At 37.9% G+C, this 25,894-nt stretch overlaps 1 protein-coding gene across 1 annotated transcript; it reads right to left on the minus strand.

Annotated features, from left to right (window-relative positions):
• Positions 1–977: 977 nt before the first annotated feature.
• On the minus strand, positions 978–25,455 carry LOC114253022 (uncharacterized). Its single transcript, XM_028187756.2, has 5 exons — positions 25,027–25,455; positions 18,270–18,353; positions 8,720–8,912; positions 3,253–3,500; positions 978–1,472 (listed from the first exon to the last, which is right to left on the minus strand). The coding sequence occupies exons 1-5, from the start codon at positions 25,364–25,366 to the stop codon at positions 1,393–1,395; spliced, it is 945 nt and encodes a 314-aa protein (XP_028043557.2). The 5' UTR covers positions 25,367–25,455; the 3' UTR covers positions 978–1,392.
• Between the last annotated feature and the right edge of the window lie 439 nt (positions 25,456–25,894).

Genomic DNA, 25,894 nt, shown 5'->3' on the forward strand with positions numbered 1-25,894 from the left:
AGAATTTTAAACTGTTCTGCGAGTGTTGTAAGTGATAAATACAGTTTTAAGTTGTACTCCGGTAGATTTTTTATTTATCTCGAACCTCAGCGCGTAGCAGTATGTATACGGGCGGGCAATAAAAGCTCCATATAAAGCCTGCTGGCTGCAAACTGTTTCACAAATGTAATACAATAAATAAGGCTGCAACATGTTGTATGTTGTTGTTACCGTTTCGGGAACATTCCCTGAAGAGTCTACAATAGCCGTAAAAGTTTCAACTCCGTCGGATAAACGAAGTAAGAACTAGATATGAAACGGATATCAGGTATCTATCCGGTATCCAGCCTATCCGGCCATGTTTTCACTATCCGGCCGGATTTCGTATAGTAAAATTTAAGAAAATCTCATGGTTATACAAAAGGCAAATAATACCACAGTAGGTTATGGACAACTTCTATTTTTATAATCGCACGTCAAAAGTGATTGTTTTATTAAATAGTTTGTTTAATACTCAAAATTAACAAGTAGCAAATTGTTGTGAACGCATATCAAATCGTCCTCGTACCGAGTCGTCGCGATCTCCGTTCACGTGCCACAACACGAACGCGCACGAATATTTCCGAAAGGGCTGAATATCCGGTAGCCAAATATCCAGCGCTCCGGCCTCGCAGCTTGCTGAATATTCGGTATCCGGTATCCGGCCAAAAAACTATCCGTTTCATCTCTAGTAAGAACGCATGGAGCGAAGAAAGAAATAAATAAAGCCACAAACATTCATGTACAGATAACAGACGAACAGCCATGATCTATAGAAAAAGGGATTTTTAACAAGCTGTTCCTAAAGTGACTCATAGCATCCTCATCGCTGCCAACAAGTTTTGAATATTTCGTCGTAGGTAGCGGTGTGGTGTTGCTTATATTCTGTGAAAACCTAACATTCGTCGAAACAAACAATTAGGAAATAAAAAAATAAAACAAATACATCTCAAAATTCAAAATAATTTAATTTTTTTTTGAATAAATAGGGCCTTAAAACGAGCTTAAAATTAAAAACAATAAATTAAATAATAACAAAGTCGACGGGCTCGCGCTGTTTAATAATCAAGAATCAGTCTTCATAAGAGGTGGGACTTCAGAGTTGTGTCTCGATTTAATCACAAAAAAACAAACTACAGATCAAGTCTAATTAAATGAAGACACAACTCTATAAGCATAGCTAAATGCCAAACCACCAGATAAAAGGTCAAGGATCAAGAAACACTGGTGGTTTGGCATTTAGCTATTATTGTTAGAGTCCACTTGATCCTAATATCCGTATGTTCAATTTATTCTATTGTCCTGTGGGCATCGTTACCGGACTATACGTTTGTGGGAAGGCGTACATTGGCATTGACATCGTCTGGGCATAGCTCATTGGCTGGGTTGGTAGCCCGAAAAGGATTCTGAAGTAGTTCGCGAGCTTCCATAGAACATTGGACGTCTCCGGTAGCCTGTGACATAAACATTTTTACATAAACATTTTTCGAAAATATAAATCGAATTTGTCAAATATTGAACAAAATCACTACAGTTTACGAATCATCTGACTTTTTGATCCTCTAAAATATATTAGGATGTCGTTAAATATCCTACTCAATCTCAAAAAGTAAAAAATGCTTTTTGTCAAAGCTTAATAAAAATGAAACATTAGTCCAATATCTCAAAACTGAGTGATTTTGCTCGTAATCCTCAAATATAAATCAGTTCAAAATTAGGTGACATCTTTTGGAACTAGACGTGTCAGAATTTGGGTCGAAAATAACAAAGAGAGTTAATTACTACAGTTGGTCCGAAACAAACAGATTGTAATTTAAGAGGACGAAATTTTAGACCGTATTATAATCGGAGAAGATTTTATCAAAACGTATTTTGAGACCCAAATTCCAGTGTACAAAATTTAATTAATATTTACAAAGGAGACGATGATTATATCGATTATACATATTTACATCAGGGATGGCGAACCAACAACAAGAACACAATGGTTAAGACAAAGAACGGAAATTTATGATTTTATTAAAACCATGTTAGGTACCAATGATGTAGCACTTTACTCATGACAGTTCTTAAAGTTCACACCAGACAGAAGTTGGAAGTGTGTAAATAAATTGAGTCAGCTTACATCCACATGACGATAATAAATACTTAGATACTGAATCGCTTCTTTTCAAAAATTTGTAAGCCATCTCTGACCATCACCGCACTGAAATTTTACCAAATACAAAAATACTAATAAATGCAACATTCATATGTATTATAATATTATAGCTTCGGTATGAATTACTTAAGTTCTATTGCTTTTTTCTGTACAATTATTTTGATTTTTAAAAGTAGACTTTTTTCTTTTTTGTTTCGTTTTCTTAATTACTTTTTTTTTCTCAAATAATTCGGACTCTAGTGCACTCTCCGCGTCTAGCATTCCATCTATAAAATCTAAAGTGGCCATCAAAATACTGTACGTGTAAGAATAGTATTCAGGTTCTTGTGATTTCAAAGTTTCTTTTAGGTACGACTTTGTGTATTTTGTTACATCTAATAGTTTCGATATTGGATCATCGCTGAAAAGTAAACTTAAAAAATCTACGAACCCTTTACCTTCAATTTTATTAGTTTTATCTATTATTGATTGACTTTCGTTTTTAAAAGTTAGACTTCTTTTGGGTCTAGTTCTTCTATTGCTGTGTGTAATATTTTTTCGGGCTTTAGACTTGTTTGAAGTTGTTACAGCCGGAAAATTCATGTTATGAGCTACTATCGGTCTCCATTCAGACTCGTTAGATACCAAAACGACATTCATGTTAGAGCTTTTTCTTTTATAAGGTACTAATCTGCTGTTATTGGGCTTAACTAAGAATTGATTCGGGTTTACCGTATGCTTGATCCTTGGATAGTAATACGTGTTAGGATAATTAAACTTGTATTTCTTATTTTTGACATAATCGTCCAAATCTTTGTTATGTTTTAATCTATTTAGAGATATTTTAATACCACTAAATTTTTTGGGTTTGTTTTTACGAGCGTTTTTCCTTTGCGCTATTAACCTAGGTTGGGGCTGTAAGAATTCTCTAGGAGTTTTTACTTCTTCAATAGCATCAACACTTTTAGTGGTAGCAGTATTTAGACCTCTGAAAGTGGCCGGCATAGCGTCGTAAACAACAGTAGCTATCGGCTCAATAATTCTCCTAAACTTTTTGATGATTGGATCGAAGAGTCTCTCCAGTTTGGACTTACCATCCCATCGTTCAGCAGCTCGCGTGCCGTTGATTAGTTGCAATGTTGGCGCCTGTTGCGACGGTTGAGCATTTGCGTCGTGTTGAAGGATATCATGAACATTAGACTGCCCTAGCCCTGTCGGATTGTATATATCGGGGGACGCAAATTGGGGGCTCACTCCATTCATGGAGTACGCGTGCGATGAGGCGCTTGGGAAATCGATCGGATATTGGGAATACAGATAAGGATGGTTCTGTAATCCGACACTGCAATGGAAATGGTTTTATGTATTTTTTTGTTGAGTTCGTGAGTTATTCAAGTCGCGTCGAGTCACTCTATTGCAGTCGTATCGTTACGTTCAGTCAAAGTTTGTAGTGAAATAGTCTGCTTGTATAGCCCTCTGAAGTATTGATGCAAGGGCCAATATATTATTAATATATCGCGAAAATGTTTTCATGTTACAGCAGTTCTTGTATATCAATAGATAGATTTAAAAGAAAGAAATTATTGTTTATACTTCAAAACGAATGTAAATTACAGATTGTAGTAATTTTTTATGGTCAATCATGATTTCATTTGTAGTAATAGGCATATGAAATATGCTGAATAAGAAACTCAATTAAAACAAATAGTGGCTCTGGCTTGTAGTAGGGATGGAGCTGGATTGGGCTGTGAATCGGGTATACGCGGGCGTACCAAAGGGCCGCCACTTCCTAGGGAGGCCCAAGTACTGCTGGTCAGACGTTGTGGAAGGGATCTCTGCGAGCTCCAAGTGCCGAACTGACAAGGTATTGCGTAAAGCCGGGATCAATGGCAGCATTTATTGCCAGAGGCCAAGACCCATTTGGAGGTCATAGCGCCAGCGCAGTAGTAATAGCTCAATACAATTAAATCCAATTTTATTGTAAAACGAATGAAATAGTATTTTAAGACTCAATATAATTATTAACAAATCTCTAACTCCGACAACGAAGACATTTCATAAATCAAAATGTTCCATTATTTTATCTTAACCGTTCACACGCCAAAGTGTTGAAGTCTGTTTAAATGATATGTATTTTGTTTTCTTGCCTTAAAATACAAATAGCTATCGAGGCGTTTTTCGAAGTCTTGAGAAACTTTAAAATGGTACAAAATAAAGTTAAATCTCTACAAAGAGAATAAAACTTCGTAGTTACTGCTACAACGGTTAACGACCCCGCCCGGGATAATCACCGTTCTGGTTTTCTTGCAGCTTTTCAAAGCTCTATTCTAAGTTGACCGACCAACTCATGACCATAGGTGTGTGGTGTACCGAAGTCCAGGTTGAATGCACCACCCATCTTGAGACATGAAGAATCTAAGTCCCAATTGTATAATATACCCGCTCTCCTACGTAGAAAATACCAAACCATATCGGCTCAAAACCTACTCTACTATTACCTACTTATGCAAATCCATAAAATTAGCTCAATTTTTATAACGGCATGATCTGGCGGCTTATCTATGCGATGGTAGCAACTCATATTAATCCCATAGATTTGTCTGTGACATTAAGTCTGTGCTTGCAGAGGTAGACATTATTGCTGTTTCTACTATAATGTTTAAATTAAATCTAATCTAGGATACCAAATACGTACTAGATTCTAGAGTCTTGTTATTAAATTATTTTATAGCAGAATTCAAGTATGTATCTCTTCTATCCGTGTGAAGCTTTTGGTTTTAAAGGTACATTAACAAAACAAAAAAAATTGCTTTAAATTAAACATGAAAATAACAGGAAAAATCATCTGAATTGCAAGACAACACGACATTCAGCAAATTCGACTCTCGTAAAGCAATTAACGTTAATTCTCAGACATCGCGACATTTTCTTTTAAAAATAATAAGCACTGGCAAATTGTAACTGACGTTTTAGGAGCTATTGTCGCTTGATTCTTTCCATTTATTTTCATTTAATAAAAGCCCAGTTTATTGATCAGGTTTCAATAGAAGGTAACTTCACGAGACCTCACTGAAGAGGCTCCCTCTCCTTTACTATTTTGTTGAGTTTCCTTCCCTTTTTTTGGAGATTGTTGATGGCCTAAATTCCTTTTCAGCTTCCCCAAGGCAACTGGGCGAAGACTGGCTCAGCTCAGGAGGTCATCCACCATATTGGATTTTAACTAATTATCAGATGAGAGAAAAAAAGGAGAATAGGAGAAAAATGCAGAGCAATTACGTCGAAACTCATTTCACTCGGCGAATATGAAGATTCGCAATATCTTTTTTGTGGTCCTCGGATAGATAAAAATTTTTTTTTAGCCTTTATCTAGTCATCTACGCTTCCCGAACCCATCATAAGATAAATTAAAATTTGTTGTTTGGAAATGAGGATAAAGAAATGTGCTTGTTTATAAATAATAACTATGCTAATAAAAAATTCATACAGGTAACTCTACAAAAAACCCAAAAATTATTTTTGTCATCTACCAAGTGCATTGAGCATCAATAATACTTGTGCGTCAGTCACGTGATCGTGTCATTGTCATTGTCTACTGTCATTAGACGTCACATTGACAGTTTATTTTAAACATTAGTGTCCAAACAAGATACTACACTCATATTAAAACGTACATAGAAAAACACAAACACAAAAGGTATAATCGATTAACTAATAATCTCTATATATAAAAATGAATTGCTGTTCGTTAGTCACGCTGAAACTCGAGAACGGCTGGACCGATTTGGCTAATTTTGGTCTTGAATTGTTTGTGGAAGTCCAGAGAAGGTTTAAAAGGTAGATAAATATGAAAATGTTCGGAATTAAATAAAAATAACAATTTTGTTTTTCCTTTGATGTGTCCCCCGTCGGACGGATTCCTTTTGTTTTTTTTAAGTTTATTTTATACAAATGTTCAGGTCTTTTATTTATCGATTGAGGCACTGCAAAGTCTGCCGGGTCAGCTAGTTATTTATATTTCTTTGAATGACTGGATGAGCACACGACATTCATTACATTACTTGTCTTATTTATTATAATATTAATATTTAGCAATACCGCTCGCGCGTACTAATGGAACTCAAACTCACGTGTCAGCTGTTTCAAAGCTATGTTACTTTTTTAATGTTGCCTTATTGTGTAACTATCAATCAGCGTTTAATATACGGAAGGAAATTAGTTTTACTGGGAGATGAGCAAGTGTTAGCCAACCCACAACTATCCTGCTTATTTCTGCCGTCAAACCAGTGTCCATATCTGATGAAAGAAGCCGTTATCCAATATTCAACTTCGGAATGAATCAAGGCAAATGGAAACACAGGTTTGTCTATGAGAAATTTAATAACCAAATTATCCTTTCGCTTATCTGTATATTTACATTAGATTAAAAATAAATAATAGTTTAAAAAAACTAACAAAATACGCTTCTATATAAATACCAACTAAAAAATAGAAAATAAAATTTAATTAATTTGAATTAAAAATAGTGTAATAAAAAAATATTTTATTGTAAAAAAGTGTGGGGTGCTTTTCAGGATATTATCAAAATATTCTACTCATATCGGTTCATAATTTAATTAATTTGTCGAATTTCAATTTTTTGAAATTTTTTTTTTTTATTTTTTTTTTTAAATTGAATTGTCATCGGTCCTTAATAAGTAAACCAAATTGTGAGTTAGTCCGACGTTTTGAAGGGGGTCAAAATCACGTTCAAAGATTCCGTTGCATACCAACATACACACGTCTGAAGCTAATAAAAGCATATTAAATAAATTAAATACATCCAGCTGTGACGATTCGTCATGTAACGAACCGTCTGCAGGATATTGGTATGGTAAATTATGACATTGAGCTGGTCATTACACGACAGTCCATGGAAATCTACTGCTAGCCATGATCCTCAATTAACTAGCGATGCCACGGTAAGCAGAAGGTTCCTCGCAATCAGCACAGGTAATGTGTGGATTGGTTATGAAAAATATCACCCCTGGATATCGGTTTTGAAATTCGCGCCGTGCCGTTACTATTTTGTTATAAGCTATGTCGCAATAGCAGACCTATGCAGATATATGCGGTAGGCAGCGGCTTGGCTCTACCCCTGGCATTACTGAAGTCTATGGGCGACGGTAACCACTCACCATCAGGTGGGCCGTATGCTCGTCGGCCAACAAGGGCAATAAAAAAAAACCATCTCACTTCTACTTCGATCACGTAGGGAACCTCCGAGCACAACTTTCTCCGTCGTACGTCGAAAAACTTTAAGCTTTGTTAGAGATTGAAGCTTCAGCGACAAAGTGAAGCTCTCGGTTACATCAGTCTGATAAAGTCACTTAATGTTTTACGACTCGCTTGTGTAGATTTTGCTTTACACAATTTGTATAAAACTCACATAAATCTAAAGGATTCTTGAAATGAAATTTTATTAAATTCAACTTTACAGCTCCGATCGTTTGCTGATAATAAGTTATTTACGAAATTAGTTTCTTGAGACGATTTCAGAAGCTCCGAAAATTAAATTCAGAGTAAATGTATTCTTGTATTTACATAGCGAATTTAATTTGATACAAAGCTGCTTTAATTTTATGCTTGTTTTTGCCACAAAATGCTAATTCACTATAAATTCATTAGTAACTTTTACGGCCGTCTGGTGTAGTGGTAAGTGACATGGTCACTACACAAGGGGGTCGTGGGTTCGAATCCCGCCAAGGGATGATATTTGTATGATAAATATAAATGTATTTTCCAGGGCTATGGATGTATATTAAATATATGTATGTGTATAATAATAATCTTACATTTATTTCCGTTATCTGGTACCTGTAACACAAGTTCTTTACGAACTTATCACTGGACCAGTTAACGTGGCGTGATTGCTAGTAAATATGTATTTATAACTCTGACCACATTTCATCACGTGATATCAAAAATTATTTTCATGTAATGATGAGATTCATCTCATGCAATCCACGAACACTAAGCTGTGTATGTTGAAAAAGTAATAATTCAGATATTTTAAATAAAGGTTTGTGTTTTTCTATCTACCCCATTATTTGATAATTAATTTATATTTATTAATATGAAAGTAGATGAGCACATAACTTTTTGCAAGTGTATTATAATCGATGTGTTAAAATTCTGCTATATTATATTTTCTACAAAACATTCTCTTTACATTCTGTATAATTAACAATAGTATGAAAATATTGTAATTTAAAAGTAAATTCACGTGACAAGCGTACGGCTCATCAGATGGTGATCGTCCATGGCTCTTGAACGTCAACCAAGCTTTTTCCTACTGCTCATTAAAAGCCCTTTTGATGTTACTTGACATAGCTTGCCTAAGCATATAATTTTTTATTGCCAAGTAAATTCCGACGAGGTTCCAATTAAATTTTAAATTCAACTTTATATTCTGACCACTATAAGAGCAATAAGGTTAGTGCTATCTACTTTCATATATATTTTATTCAATTTTATGTGAACCATATTTATGAATATAGTCCCTTAGTTGGGAAAAACACTCACCCTACGCCGTAGGAGTCGTAGAGTTTTTTCAGAGCCATTCCGACGGTGACCATTAGCGCCAGTTTGCTGGCTATGAATGCTTTGATGGTGAGCACAGCCACCACGGTAAAGGCAAATATGACAGCGCCGGCTGATTTCATACCGAAGAGCATAGGGATGAGGACTTGCATCACTTTCTTCTTATGCTTTCTTTCTGTTAATAAAATAGAAATTAATGGTAACTTTTTTTTTAATAGGCACACAATACACATCACAAGCTAAAAATATACATAAAACACAAGTAAAAAGAAACAAAATCTGACTTGCAACATAAGCTATGTGCGCACGACCAAAAAAAATAAAGTGCTGAATTTGTACGCGATGTTCCTTACAACTATACGACAAAACAACACGATAACAAAAACTAATTCAACTTATAATGCAAGGAAATAATTTTATTTACAATATACAAATAAACAATAAAATTAAACAATTACACTACTAGCCTATTACTAACGTGGAGGAGTTAATAATAGTAATAAGAGTTTACTAATTAATTAAATAGAACGCGCGGTCTGCGGTGAAGTTGAGGTTCGTAAATTTGTACTGATAGTTGTTTTTGGTATTTGCGGGAAATTTTCGATAATTTATCGAAATATAAACCACAAATCACATCAGTTACGATTTGTAAATTATTATATGCTTACTAGCTGTACCTGTCCCCTTCGCTGGGCATTTAAAATTAGCATCATTTTTTCTCACCCACACAGAGATTCTCATCATTAACGCCCTCGCAACTGGTGTAGGGAGTCCAACACTCATATAAATATTAGCCTATCCATTAAGTACATGTATTTTCTACATAGATACCAAGTTTCAAGTCAATCGGATGCATGGTTGAGTAGTTATAACGGAACATTCGTAAAAATCACTGTAGATTTATATCTATACTAATATTATAAAGAGGAAAGATTTGTTTGTTTGTTTGTTTCGAATAGGCTCCGAAACTACTGGGCCGATTTGAAAAATTCTTTTGCCATTAGAAGCCGACATTGTCTCTGATGAACATAGGCTACTTTTTTTATTTTTTATTTATTTTTTATTTCTTTGGTTTCATGTGTGTTTTAATGTTTCCGAAGCGAAGCGAGGCCGGGTCGCTAGTTATATTATATTAGTATAGATGCTGTAATGGAATTAGTAAAAAAATGTTATAATTAAGAATCCTTTTAGGGCTCGATTCTCGTGTTTATTTTCAATTCATTTTTTTTATTGCCCTTGTAGGCAGATGAACATACGGCCCACCTTATGGTGAGTGGTTACCGTCGCCCATGAACTTCAGCAATGCCAGGGGCAGAGCCAAGCCACTGCCTTCCGCAATCTTTTCGAAGACCTCACAGTTTCGGCCGTCTGGTGTAGTGGTAAGTGACATGGTCACTACACAAGGGGGTCGCGGGTTCGAATCCCGCCAAGGGAAGATATTTGTATGATAAATATAAATGTCTTTTCCAGGGTTATGGATGTATATTAAATATATGTATGTGTATAATAAAAATCTTACATTTATATCCGTTATCTGGTACCTGTAACACAAGTGCTTTACGAACTTATCACGGGACCGGTTAACGTGGTGTGGTTGTTAGTAAATATTTATTTATTATTTATTATTATTACAGTTTTCGTCGTTTTCCCGGACGAAAAAGGTAATTTGTCATTGCCTGAGTAGTGTGACGCAATTAGAAACAAAATTAGTTTCAATTATCTGTATGGCTCACGAAAACCGAATGAAAACCGATGCGAAATAATTTCCCTTGCCTTTTTTTTTGGTCTGACCAAATTAATGCTTAACGCGAAATATAAATATAATTGATAAATAATTAATAAACTTATGTAGTAATCAAAGAGGCAATATTACGAAACGTTTTATTATTACTAAAATAAGAAAATATTGTTGAAATTATGAACAATTCCTTTCTCCTGATTGGAATCCTGAAAATTATTAAATCGTGATTAGCGACACTCGGGCAAATATTAATGTTAATCGTCAAATTAAAGTCTTAGTGGCCTAAAGGATAAGACGCCCGGTGCATTTGTATCTAGGGATGCGACTGTGCCAGCGTTCGAATCCTGCAGACAGGTAGTTTTTCAAGTGAACACGATTTTCACACACGATTTTCATAATGAAATATGCAATATTATAATTTTCTTAATAGCTGGTGATAGCGTGTCTTGTGAATCCACACGGGTAGGTACCACGACCTCGCCTATTTCTGCCGTGAAGCAGTAATGCGTTTCGGTTTGAAGGGTGGGGCAGCCGTTGTAACTATACTGAGACCTTAGAACTTATTTATCTCAAGGTGTGTCGCACATTTACGTTGTAGATGTCTATGGGCTCCAGTAACCACTTAAGACCAGGTGGGCTTTAAGTCTATCTACACAACATAGCAATAAAAAAATTGAAGCTGGTTATAATTGCGTTTGAAGATTCCGCTCCATAGATAAATAAGTCAAACTAACAGCCGTGTTAACCAAGAATTTCCATTGTACCCCTTCGTTTTGATTCAGCTGTCTAAATCAAGCATTATGGTAACGAATTCCTGAGGGAGCTGTACATAAAATGGTTTAGTGTTTACGAGGGCTCTGGGAGAGGTGCTTTCGATGCTCTGCTCTGTATAATATGTGAGGGGAAATTTTTAAAGAAAAATGTTTTTCTTATTGAAATTATTGAAAGTAAAAAGTGTTTTTTTTTTGTTTTTTTTAAGCTATAGCATAGATTTTATCGCGGGCTTTGACCGCGGCGACTGAATCAAGAAATTCCGTAACGAAAATAACCTGACACCCCCACTACGCCTATTATGTAGCTCGCGTTCAACACATTCACACGTTGCGCTTGTGTAGTGTTTGTGAATAAGCGCGCGGCGTGACGTCGCACTGCCGCATGCACATTATGAACAGTCTGCCTATCTCTCCCTCGCGCGGTCTAGGTTATGAGTGTGAAGGGGACAGTTAATGTTTTGCTTTTGTTAATGTTTATAAATATAGCGTGGTCTTATTTTATTGTTGTTTTAATATTAAATTATTATTTTCGATTTATAATTGCATAAGTTGATAAAAAATGCTATCCAATAGCTTTACCGCGGCAGTCTCCGAGTGCCACACGTGTTTTTTTTTGTTGCCCTTTTAGGCAGACGAGCATACGGCCCACCTGATAGTGAGCGGTTACCGTCGCCCATAGACTTCAGCAATGCCAGGGGCAGAGCCAAATCGCTGCCTACCGCCGTCTGCTTTTTCTGTTCAATATCTTTAACCATTAATGCAGCTAGCACAGTATTTGAGCGTCGACGAATAATGCTTTAGTAGTCCACGACCACGTAAACTGTAAGATATTTATATATAAAACACGATTACACGGCATAAAAGTAGTTCTAATTAAGCTTTTATATTTTTGAGCTGAACCTAAATTTAGTAGGGCAACCTTTAGTAGGGTTTAAATACTAGTATTTGTTGCAATGAAGACTGTCCGAAATTTGGTGGAGCTCATCTGTGAGCTTATCATGGACGAAGAAATGGAAAACATAGACTTTGATCTTTGAGCAAGTGATTCACGTGTGATTCGCGATATTTCACGGAAGTTTTTTTTTTTAATGCTTAGATGTGTGGACGAGCTCACAGCCCACCTGCTGTTAAGTGGTTACTGAAGCCCATAGACATCCACAACGTAAATGCGCCACCCACCTTGAGATATAAGTTCTAAGGTCTCAAGTATAGTTACAACGGCTGCCCCACCCTTCAAACCGAAATGCATTACTGCTTCAGGGCAGAAATAGGCGGGTGGTGGTACCCACCCGCGCGGACTCACAAGAGGTCCTACCACCAGTAAAAGTTCAAATCCTCTGAGAGATCTCCGAAAGGGCCTGACGTCATTAAGGCTGCATCTTACAGTCTATGGAATTGGGTATATTATGCTAGACAGGCCGAAAAATAATATGCCTATCTAAAAGAAAGTTTTGTTTGAGCTAGAATATAATTTTGTATCGAAATAAAATCTGCCATTACGTTTTGCCTATCAAATAAAACACAAAGTTACATTTTTTTGTGAAATTAAAAAGAAAATAATAATTTGAACAACGGAAACAGGACATATTAATAATAACTAGAGCGTTGATGATGAAAGAATGCGTCCATTATTTCAATTTGACGGCTACAATTTTCTCATAACACGGTGCTTAACTCGGCGATTCAATAGTGAGCATCCCTGATTGTTGTGCCGAGGTTCGTGGGTTCGATTCCCAACATCATACAAATATTGTGTGATGAACATAATTGTTTGCTCTTTGTCTGGGTATTTGTTATCTATATAGGTACATATATATTTAAATATATATAAGTACTGTTACGCCGGTAAGAATAACGAATATCAAAGCATCTAGTAACATCTAGAACGCTCGAGAAGTACAACGCCATCTATTGTCAGATAGCGGAAACACGCATGGAAAATACTCGACTTTTTTTATTTTATTGCTTAGATGAGTGGACGAGCTCTCAGCCCACCTGGTGTTAAGTGAATACTGGAGCCCATAGACATCTACAACGTAAATGCGCCACCCACCTTGAGATATAAGTTCTAAGGTCTCAATTATAGTTACAACGGCTGCCCCACCCTTCAAACCGAAACGCATTACTGCTTGACGGCAGAAATAGGCAGGGTGGTGGTACCTACCCGTGCGGACTCACAAGAGATCCTACCACCAGTAATTACGCAAATTATAATTTTGCGGGTTTCATTTTTATTACACGATGTTATTCCTTCACCGCGGAAATCAATCGTGAACATTTTTTGAGTACGTATTTCATTAGAAAGATTAGTACCCGCCTGCGGGATTCGAACACCGGTGCATCGCTCAACACGAATGCACCGGACGTCTTATCCTTTAGGCCACGACAACTTCAAAACGACGACCTGTGAGTAATGTTCTAGACAATTTTAGGGATGTCGTATCGACTATGAAGTCGTTGCAGAGATGGCACGCAGTCAGCTAGTAATCGGAACAGCGAACGTATCACCTGAAGCGAAGCGGAAGAAGCGAATTATTTAGTTTATTCGTCAACGATATTCTCCGGTCGCCGCCGACCCAGTTAGCTTTATTCGTCGACGACACGACTATCAATTTCAGGTTCCTATAACATAGGGAATCCTAAATTGGTGCCAAATGATTGTACGAAATAGGTTCCCAGTTATTTATTATTATTTCCACAGAACTTATACCTTACGTTATATTTTAGCTTTTGAGTTCAGAGAGAGAGGTAAATACTGGCTACCGACTATCTGCTAATGGTGAACACTTACTTACGATGCATACTGTTGTGCCAATTTGCAAAGAAACAATAATATTGTTACTTTTGAGAAGACACGCATTATGTTGATAAGTTTGGCCAGTTATCAATGATTATAAAAATCGCTTATATGTGTTATTAAGGCAGAGACCTAGCAGTCTACTGACCAAGTTCATATAAACAAGTTTTATAAGCGTATGCTGTGGCTCATCAAATATTATGACAATTTTTTTTAGTCATGTGACCCAAACCGGCCTCATCTTAAATCTTCGAAATGCTACACTAACTTTATTGGTCTGTACTAAGCAAATTACGTGTCAGCTTGAGGCAAAAGCTTTACGGTTACGATAAAAACCTGTAGTTATATATCGTACGTAGCTTTTGTATTAGATAAAAAAAAAAGAAGTCGGTGAAGCAAATTTATAGGTCTATGGAATAAAAGTGCGTACTGGATGGACGCTAATATAAAGCCCACTTCCACTGAAAAGTAATCAAATATACATTCTTTACCAAGAGTATGACATTGGTGAGTTACAGGGCTAATACATAGTTGCTGATTGAATAGGAGAATTTTAATGATGGTTTTCTGATCACATACCATCACGTAAGCCCTGTGCTCATTCACCAATTAAATCAATTAAAAATCTGAAATTAATGAGATATATACCGATAAATATATCCTTTGTAGTTTTTAACGGAACCTGCAAGGACTTCAAGCTTCCTTCATTCCACGAACATTCTCTTTGCTCAAAATGAAAACACTAGCATTGCTATTTTTTTTTATTGCCCTTGTAGGCAGACGAGCATACGGCCCACCTGTTGGTGAGTGATTACCGTCGCCCATGGACTTCAGCAATGCCAGGGGCAGAACCAAGCCGCTGCCTAACGCTAATCTCGACACCTCAAAACTATACAAGAAAATTGTACAGAAAAATATTTTATGAACTAATATTGTTTTGTGAGCGCCGGTGTCTATGAAAAACAAAGTGTCGCCGATTTTTACGGTCTCCTGTCTATTCCGATCGTAAACGGGCAAACATCAAAAGACTTGTTTACCGATATTGTAAGGTTACTGTCGCACGACATACGTAGCGATATTGGCTTTTAACTTACCGCGCCTTCGAGTGAGGAGTACTTATAAGCGAGGAATAATCTATATTATATAGGTATATAAAAATGAATTGCTGTTCGTTAGTCTCGCTAAAACTCGAGAACGGTTGGACCGATTTGGCTAATTTTGGTTTTAAATTATTTGTGGAAGTCCAGAGAAGGTTTATAAGGTAGATAAGTATGAAAATGTTCGGAATTAAATAAAAATAACAGTTTTGTTTTTCCTTTGATGTGTCCCCCGTCGGACGGATTCCTTTTGTTTGTTTTAAGTTTATTTTATACAAAAGCTTAGGTCTTTTATTTATCGATGGAGGCACTACGAAGTCTGCCGGGTCAGCTAGTAACATAATAATATTTGACATCTCATGCCTATTTAATCATAAATTACCAATACTTGTTTTACTTTGAATAAATTTAAGTTTAATTAACGGTTGTCGTGTAAGTTTATTGGTTATTTTTTTTGCAAAAAAATCATATTGATTGAATGAAACAAATGAAATATTTCGGTAACGATTTTAAGGTAGTTTCAAGGTTTTTCGATTGGCAATGACACAATTCAAAGAGTATACTTTAAAAACAAACGTTGAAGAGTTATTATAGTAAGCTCCTTCCAGCGAAATCTAAATGGGACTTTTCTCTGCAATGCAGCGCGCTGCCCTCGCCAGGCTTATAGCAGAGAACCTGTCACCTGCCACAAACCTCGACAGCGACGTCCTGGAAGGCAATGTTCGGCTTCTGTGAGTTCCTCCCTGTTTTTGCGAGGAGATAGTACGAGCGTACGCCTTAGCTCCTGTAGGTGGCGACCTCCCCCGGTGAAGGGCATGGAGCGATCTGAGGGGATCGAAGTCGCGTGGCCCGCTACGTGTACTCTAGCGCGTCGCCCCAAAAGTGACATCATCGTGAAAAGAGCGATCGGTTGGCGGTCAATCGCACCTTAACCCGGCAGACTTGCTTTGACCTCAGCGGGGCATTCCGGAACACCAGCGGCATCGCCTGGAGCGGGTGAGAGAGTGCAAAGGGAGTCGTTTGGTGGGTAGGGCCCTTAAACATCCTTGTACCCGCGGTTGGTTCTAGGCACGGAAGCCTCACGTGAGGTTTGGCCCCCTGCCAGAAAAAAAAATGCTTGCTGGCGGGGTATCCCAGGCCACTAGTGCCACTGCCTGGGCAACCTGACGGACTACCGTACCGAGACGGCTGACGTTCGAGAGCCTTGTCCTCGTTTGGGAGTCTGGTTGTAGTATTGACCGCGGTAACACCCTTACCCCGTCTTGGTTTTGACCTGAGGAAGATCGGACGATTTGGCTAGAGTACAGGAGTTTCGGTTAGTTTGTAGGGTCCTAAATACCACCCTGGGCCCACGGTCTGTTCCCAAAATCTGCGAACCATCCAGTCTTACATACCTCGGGTGCCGCCTAGGCGCGGGGACCTTGTAGGGGACATTGTGCTGTCCCTTACACAAAAAAGAAGACTCTTTCTAGACTTCAGTTCCAGACTATCGTTCAGAATATAATTCATTACTGATAACTTGGCTCTCCAAATTAATTTCGGTTCAATTTCAGAACTATCTCATCTCGTTAACAATCCAACGGTACCTTTACTTATTATTTATTGCTTGACAAAAAAAAACAGCGCCCGCTATGAGTGGCTCAGCCATCGATGTATGAAAATTTATTTACATCGGTAACAGTAAAATCATAAATGTTTATTGAACTTTGGATTTTGAGGGGTTGTTTCTTGGTGATAAACTGTAGCTAATGAATGTTGGTGAAGTAAAATATTTGCGGATTGAGCTTTTTTTTTCCGACCTATGCTGATAGCCTTGAGAGGCTATTTCAACGTGTGTAGGTGAGCTCACGGAGCTCAACCCGGAGTGTTGCTAACACTGACCCTAGCAAGAGCAGTGCTTTGAAGAATCTACCACCGGATCGGAAACACGACCCACTAAGAAGATCCCTCGAGAAACTCAATGGGCTGTGTCTATGGGTTAATTCGCTCGTCGAGAGCCCTTCGTCGCAAGCGACGGGTTCGGAGAGGAGTGTGATCGGGGTCGGATTGAGCTGGTCGGTTGCTGGTTTTAAATGTTAATCAAACAAACTATTATTAGGACATTCGATTTTTTTTCATTACCGTGATGACTGATAGTTACATGGCCACTTTTGATACGTAGTTAACGCTGCCGTAGTTTTTTGCTTTTTTAGCAGACGATCCACATAATGGTGTATGGTTACCATCGATCATGGACGTAAACAAAGCCAGGGTCACAGTAAAATCAGTGCTCTCCGCAAAATTAAGTGACGCCAGGCAATTTCGAAGCCACACCCTGAGCTGAAGAAATATTACCCCTAAAGACCCGTAAGAATAAGATTTATTTTCAAGCCTCGTTTGAAGCTGGACATGTCGCAATATTTGGGGAGGGTCGTAATGGGCAGTACATTACGTATGACGATGGCTTATTGTATTGTATTACATGTAGGAAGTAAATAAAGTAAATTTTGACAGTAAATTGCCCTTATACAGTGTTTTTTCATGATTTTTTTCAAATGAAACAACAACAGTCTTTGATTGTTTCAGAAAAACATTCGTATTACAATTTACAATTCCCAATATTTATCGGTTCCTCAGAAATACGTAATTAGGTAGTATTTTATTTTCTTTGATATTTCTTTACATAAGAACTACATTTTCCGTTGTCAACGACACAGCCGTAATATTTACACGTGTTCCGGGTTCAATGGTTGGTTCTCCGTTCGTGAATATCCAATTGTTTTTGTTTGTATTTGAATAATCGGTTGTGGGAAAATTTTGTTTTTTCAACTGAAAGGCACGCTACCTAATCTACCATAAAGTAATTGACTTTGTTTACTGAAGCCCTTTTGAGGCTTGTAATATTTTAAAAGGTGTAGGCACGATCAGATCGCAACGGTAAATATTTTTGTTGTTGTAGTCCTCATGTACCCCATTGGTACATAGGGCCCTCACAAGTTCTCCTTCACTTGACCTTGTTTTGCGCATGCTCCTTAAAATCACTCCAGGTCATGCCACCAGCCCTCATCGCGCTCTCCACGGTGCGACGCCAAGCGTGAACAGGGCGTTACAAATTAATAACGGTAAATAGTGTCAAAAAACTTACTGATAACTAATTTCGGAGATTTATCCTCTTCTTTGTCTTCCTCTGCTTTACTGCTAGATTTCTTCGAAGTCTGATCCGAAACATCTATAATTTAAGCAATTGCGACCATTAATTTATCTCTCGTTACTCCGTTTATTATATATCAATGTTTATTGCTATGAAAGTTGCGCTATTACCAAAATCGGAGATGCTCTCACAAATTCTCGGCCGATTTACTGGTTCCTATTCACTAGTTGATAATTAGTCTTTACACCGTATGCAAGGGCTCCTCACAGGCGTGATAGCAACTAATGAAAGTCGTCAGTCGATAAAATGGTCGTTAAAGCACCTCCGGGAATTCCCCGAAATATTTACTACGCCCTAATGAAATTCAACGATCCATGTGAGGTATTGGAATGACTTTCGAACCAAACTAATTATTGCCAATTAGAACATGTGCATTCACATCTTCCACATCGAAGGAATGATATCATCTAGATAAAATCAAATCGAAAACCTTTTGTTGTAGATAGAACGTTATGTAGGTCCGCATCTGTAGTCGCCATCTGACACCCTGATAGTTCTTAACTTTCATATTAAATCTAGTGCACAGCAGTCACACATCGGTATCAAGGATGAGCAAGCTGTTATATAAGTTAATTACGATTTCTATCTTAGAATTCGTATCTGAACATAAGGCGATATAAAATATTGGAACAAAATGGTATTCCTGTATTGCGCAAATTACGCGTGAACACATGATACTTGATACGTGAGACTTGAAAACTTAAAAACAGAATTAAAGTACTGCTTCGCAGAGACAAATACCCAAAATATAGCCCCAACTATTTGAACCAGTAACGATCAGTCACGTATTGACCCAGGTCTCTGTCACGTAAAGGACTTCTTTATTGCTGTTTTTGGTCAGGAAGGCTGTCAGTGTGACTTGTTTAAGACCCTTTTAAACGAAGTGTAATGAATCTTAAACAGCCTTCAATTTTAAATGCCTAACTGTCCGACTGATCTATTATTGCTTTTGAAAAAAAACGAGTCTTGCAAATAGATAAGTCGTAGAGTTTCATGGTCATTAGCAAACCAGGTGCGCAGTAAAAGCGTTACCTATCGAAATAAATGATTTTACAAACAAATTAAGCCCTTCCAACACATTTCACTTCTCGAGCTTCCCTCAAACAAGTGGCCGTAAGCTTTGTAACAAAAGCTCGCGATCCTCGAGCTGATCTTCGACAAAGATTGAAATTCTATTGAACCAATTTTAAGGCTTTAATGTGAAATGGAATTTGAAATTAGTAATTGGAATTTAGTAACTGCAAAACTTCCTCATTGGGCGAGTTTGGAAATTATAAAACTGTGATAAACTTTGGCTGTAGGATTTATATTCTCTCCCTCGAACCCGTCGCTTGCTCTCTGAGTTTCTGGCCGGATCTTCTCAGTGGGTCTCGTTTCCGATCCGGTGGTAGATTCTGCGAAGCACTTGCTAGAGCCAGTGTTGGCAATACGGCTTACGGCATATGGCAATAATGGCGGTTTGAGCCCCGTGAGCTCACCTACTAGCTCGGTGAATCTAGAATAACCCCTCGAAGTTACTAGAATAGGTAGGATAAAAAAGGTATATCTCTGCCAACACAACGCTAATATTTCAATGCCCTACTTGAAGAAGTCAGGTGTACGGGAGCCATCAAACTCTTCAAAGGCATACTGCCTGTCGGGTATTGAATTATTTCGCTGCCAAGAAGTTGTTCAAGATTTCTAAGACGTTATTTGACGTAAATTGGTTTGATATCTATACTTAAAGTCGGCAGCTACATTTCGTGTCCGCTAATTACTTGGCACGCAGTGGACTATAAGAATTTTCTTATTTCTCTAAGAGGAATTTAACATCCGCCTTAAAAAACGTTTTCCCTAAGCTGCCATAGAGCAACAAGTATGCCAACAGATTTTTTTAGACTGCTTGATCATTGCGTGCTGCACGCTTTTAATGTACGCATAATTTATAACTCTGTGGTTTCGTAGACAGATATTTTTTTTTTTTTAGTAGCGCCTTACCCTTGTCGAGTCAGTGTCAGGGACATTTTTAAGGCTTTTTGGCTTGTTTTCTGTTTTTTCTTTGGTATACAATATTTGAAATTGTATATTAGATTTCTGTTTCATTCAATTACTATTTTTATTGCATTTTATTTTCTTTGTTCCTTTTGTGCCATTTGTACCAATTTGTACTTCTTTTTCTTTTATATTTACATTTTTTTTACTTTCATTGCATTACATTTTCCTTAAGTCTCATTCTCACTGCGTTCTTACATTATTTTCTTTGTTACATTTCTCACTTTACGTAGACAGATATTAACAGCTAATGACGATAACTGAATGCGGATCTGTGGTATATTCGTCTTGTGAACATAGAGTCAAAGTTTTAAGCTGTGCTGGGTCAATAATGCCATGTTAGGTTTAATTACGAAAGGAAACTATCATTATGAACATTGATGATTAAAAAAGCTCATAGATGTTAAAGCGTTAAATATTAATGCTAATTCCGCACGGGTAAATACCACCACCCTGCTTATTTCTGCCGTGTAATGCGTTTCAGACCTTAGAACTCGAATTTCAAGGTGGGTGGCGGCATTTATGTTGTAGATGTCTATGGGCTTCGGTAATCACTTAACACCAAGTGGGTCGTGAGCTCGTCCAACAGATTAAGCAAGAAAAAAAATGGTTACTGAATCGTGCAGACTCAGTGTAAATCCCTTCAGACAACTTAAGATCGGAGAATCAATCTCATTAAACGACAGTTCACGGACTAATCTCCCTACTACCACCATCTACATTGCCACCCGAAAAAGATATTTGTATGTAAAACTATGTACAACTGGGATCAGCCATCCGCGAAAGGGATCAAAGGTAAAAATCAAGAATTCAGACACCGGAATTGCTTTCACGGGCATTGTCCACTTTGTCTGTTAGATGCTTATCATTTTCGACGTCAGAGAGACTTTATACATTAGTAATGATCATGAAGTATACTTTTTTTATTGCCCTTGTAGGCAGACGAGATCTCAAGATTCCAATGCACCTCAACACTACATGCGCGCGGAGGAGTTTCGAGTTCTTTGGACATATCGCCAGCAAGGGACAATCTGGAAAAGCTGCTGGTAACAGGCAAGGTATGCGGGAGAAGGCACAGAGGCAGAAATCCAATGCGCTGGTCGGACCAAATACGCTCCACTCTCAATACCTCAGTCCACGTTGCTATCCACACAGCCAAGGATAGGCAGGAATGGCGCAAGATGATGCAGGAGAAAGTTATTAGAGGAGGCTACGACCCTCAGCACTGAGGATTATCGACGCAAGAAGGAAGGAAGGCAGACGAGCATACGGCCCACCTGATGGTGAGTGGTTACCGTCGCCCATGGACTTCAGCAATGCCAGGGGCAGAGTCAAGCCGCTGCCTACCCCTTAGTAGTCTCCACAAGCCTCGTTTGAAGAAGGACATGTCATAACGCTCGGGAAACAACGTGGAGGGGAGCTCATTCCATAGCCGGAGGTACGTGCCAAAAAATACCTCTGGAAATGCACTTTGGATGACCGCAGTGGCTCCAGGTTGTATGGATGAACTCTACTCCGGTGGCGGGCGGTGCGATGGCAAAAACGAGATGACGGTATCATCTCGAACAATTCCTCAGAGCACTCTAAAAGAGTAATAGTTATTTTTGTCCGTTACGTAACCGCTCTTTATCAATTACTCTTTAAAATGTATGTTCTATCACAATACACTGATATTAGGGCATTTGATGAGCTCGTACGGGTAGGTACCACCGCCCTGCCTATTTCTGCCGTGAAGCAGTAATGCGTTTCGGTTTGAAAGGTGGGGCAGCCGTTGTAACCATACTGAGACCTTAGAACTTATATCTCAAGATGAGTGGTGCATTTACGTTATAGATGTCTATGGGCTCCAGTAACCATTTAACACCAGGTGGGCTGTGAACTCGTCCACCCATCTAAGCAATAAAAAAAATCTTAAAGTTTAAAATTATTCATATAACTCTAAAATATGCGTACTGTAGTATAGATATATTAACCATGGTTCTATCCTAACTCATATTCTGAAAACCAATCTATTTTAATCGACCGTCAAACAAACAATAATTAAAGCCAATTAACCAGAGGTTTCTATTTAAATTCTTTGAGGAGAAAGACTTTTCAGGTATGTGAAAATGTTTTCTGTGAAGTCGTCGAAGAATCACTGGTCCGTATTTTGCACGACATGCGTGTGAAGATTGTTGTATCTGATTTTATGAAATGTCCATCTTAAGTCCTCTATTCTAAAGTCGATAGTTGGTTGACGATATTATATGGCTTAGATCTTTTTAGATATGAAATGAGAGTGAAATTCAAGTCTGTAATTTATGTACCTTATACTACAAATGTACATCTTAAATGCTAGTTGTATACAGTCGACTATTGAATGGCAACGTTAATGAAATTCAATTAGTGACTGAAAATTTTATACAGATTGAATTCTTGTGGTGGAAATTTCGTCCTATTGTGGTGGTACGCATTTCAGATGCCTGGCATAAGCAGACAAACAATTATACCTGTAAGGTATTTACAGTTTTACTATTATTATTTTTATTGCTTAGATGGATGGACGAGCTCACAGCCCACCTAGTCTTAAGTGGTTACTGGAGCCCATAGACATCCACAACGTAAATGCGCAAGTCGTCGTGGCCTAATGAAGTCGTCGTGGCCTAACGGATAAGACGTCCGGTACATTCGTGTTTAGCGATGCACCGGTGTTCGAATCCCGCTGGCGGGTACCAATTTTTGTAATGAAATACGTACTCAACAAATGTTCACGATTGATTTCCACGGTGAAGGAATAACATCGTGTAATAAAAATGAAACCCGCAAAATTATAATTTGCGTAATTACTGGTGGTAGGACCTCTTGTGAGTCTGCACGGGTAGGTACCACCACCCTGCCTATTTCTGCCGTGAAGCAGTAATGCGTTTCGGTTTGAAGGGTGGGGCAGCCGTTGTAACTATAATTGAGACCTTAGAACTTATATCTCAAGGTGGGTGGCGCATTTACGTTGTAGATGTATATGGGCTCCAGTAACCACTTAACACCAGGTGGGCTGTGAGCTAGTCCACTCAACTTTTAAAAAAAAAAAAAACCAGTTTGAGATATAAGTTCTAAGGTCTCAAGTATAGTTACAGCGGCTGCTCCACCCTTCAAACCGAAACGCATTACTGCTTCACGGCAGAAATAGGCAGGGTGGTGGTACCCACCCGCGCGGACTCTCAAGAGGTCCTACCACCAGTAATCCTTGTCTTAATGTTTCAACCCAATCAAGCCACCCCTTACTGATGACGCTGTACAAATGTCGTTTGAAGAAGCGAACATGCCATAGCAGTCAAGGAGGGTATTTTATTCCAGAGCCGAATCATATGTGGTGAAAATGATTCCTTAACTTACGTTACCTAAGCACAATGGCTCGAAGAAGTAGGGATGATAACTCAAAATGATCATGCAAAACACAGTTTGAGCCAAACTGATCCAAGACTCAGAGTTTCCTAACTCCATCTAAATTAACCCAAAACACAGTACACACTATATTCTTACCAGTTTCCAGACAGTTACGAGTAGATTTAATCAAAACGCTACTGAGATCCAATGTAAACCAGTTCGACCAAAAAACATTACAAAATACTACTACTAAATTCAAATAATTCTATGTTAAATGTTACTAAAATTCAAATTATCTGTCAAAAAATAAAGTTGAATATTATATTAACAATACTCACGATGCCTTATAAGGAAATAATGGAGATGCAACCAACCACGTACCGTATCCAGCGATGCATTGAAATTGCTAGAGTGCAACAATTAATGCGCCGCAGAGAAAATTAATTATAAACTCATTTACCTAGGAGCGGTTTGTAAATTGATTCACGAATAATAGCAGACATTTAGGCACAAATAAGAAGAGAGAACCTAAATATTTGGAACAATTTGGTAGAGGATAATTAAAGGAAGCATTACAATGAATCCATCCAGCCATTATTTACGACTATTATCTCCATCAAGTAGGAACGCATGAATTGTAGTGCAAATAGAAAGGTTATCAATCTTATAAAGAATTACGTGTAGGTAAGGGTAGGTTGTTGATCTCTATGGGTGCGATAACCACTTAATCCCAGATTGGCCATGAGCACGATCATCTGACTTAGTAATAAAGAATAAAGCAATTAAAAAACCTGCGCCAAAACCAACCAGTACGGTGTAAATAAAGTAAACATTTCCTAATTTTTACGCACTTTGATAACTTTGATATAGACAGGAAAAATAAATTAGATATTTTTCCAATCTGTAATATTCACCGTATGTAAGAAGTGTCAGTGATTATACGTAAAACAAAAAATGTAGCTTTAGTTATAAATAAAATATCCGTAAAACAAATTGGGTAATTTCGATTCTATACTTGTATAAATAGAACGAAAATATATGTTTTTTTTTCATGTATAATATGTAGAAACACTTTCGTCTCAGAGTTGAATATTTAAATTATCTAAGGATTTATTTTTAACTATAGAAGAACATTGGCAGGCTTATTTTAATTGTACCATTTACCAACAAAGAGATCATCAATTCAAACGATTACTAAATGAATGCTAAGATGCATGATAAATCTCATTCCATTGGCTCAAATGACAATCCAAATAGTTGACCATAATAATATCAACAAATCAAAAAAGTTGCTCACCCTTAGCAGTTCTGCTCTCGAAAACCTCAAAATTCAACGCGTTAGTATTGTCTTCACGAGGAGTTATCTGGAACGTGTAGTCCAGCAAATCGAAGCTAACGGCATGATTCTCAAGGAATCTCGTCCACAGATCCTGGCTCGATCTTGCCTGCCTTGTCGCCAACGGTTCGATTGTTATCAGGTCGAAGATCTTTACAGCCTTCCTCTGTCTCAAATTCACGATCAGTTGCTTTGGGATCTGTTCGATGCATGTTGCATTATCGTTACAGTCCAGTTCCACAATGGCCCTTACATCGCCGACCAGAATGAAAGCAAGCAAAAGTACTAACGGACTCATCATGTCACTGCACTGGCACTATACACTGGGTCAATCCATTTGTGGGTCACTTCACCACCCTCATCGGCAGCCACTTCTATAATAAGGCCAAAGATAGCTGGTGGCGGACTTTTATTTGCCGACACGCTGCACTGACCAAGGCCCGCGATATGTGCATGATTTTTTGCGTCAAGTTCTTTACCATGCATGTTCTGAGCCACTAACTGTATGAGGACGGTCGTTCTCCACGATATTATTCCGTTTGTGGATCGTCTAAAGTACATAATTGATTATGTGTTGTGCTATTACAAAAAGTGTGTCCGTTTCGCTTCAAGGGTACGTAGCATACGTTTGATGCACATTTAATTGTTATTTTACTTTCATGCGTAGCGTTCGACCGACGATAATTCTTTCGGTCAGGAATTACTTTCGGAAACGTCTTCATTTCCATTTCTGGAATCATTTTTGTGCTCGAATTTGATCACTAATATTTTTTTATTGACATTCGTTCTTTCCGATTCTGTAACATGAGCTTATTACGCTTGGATGTTT

This window comes from Bombyx mandarina, chromosome 26 (genome assembly GCF_030267445.1).
Source record: "Bombyx mandarina strain Sakado chromosome 26, ASM3026744v2".
Taxonomy (NCBI): domain Eukaryota; kingdom Metazoa; phylum Arthropoda; class Insecta; order Lepidoptera; family Bombycidae; genus Bombyx; species Bombyx mandarina.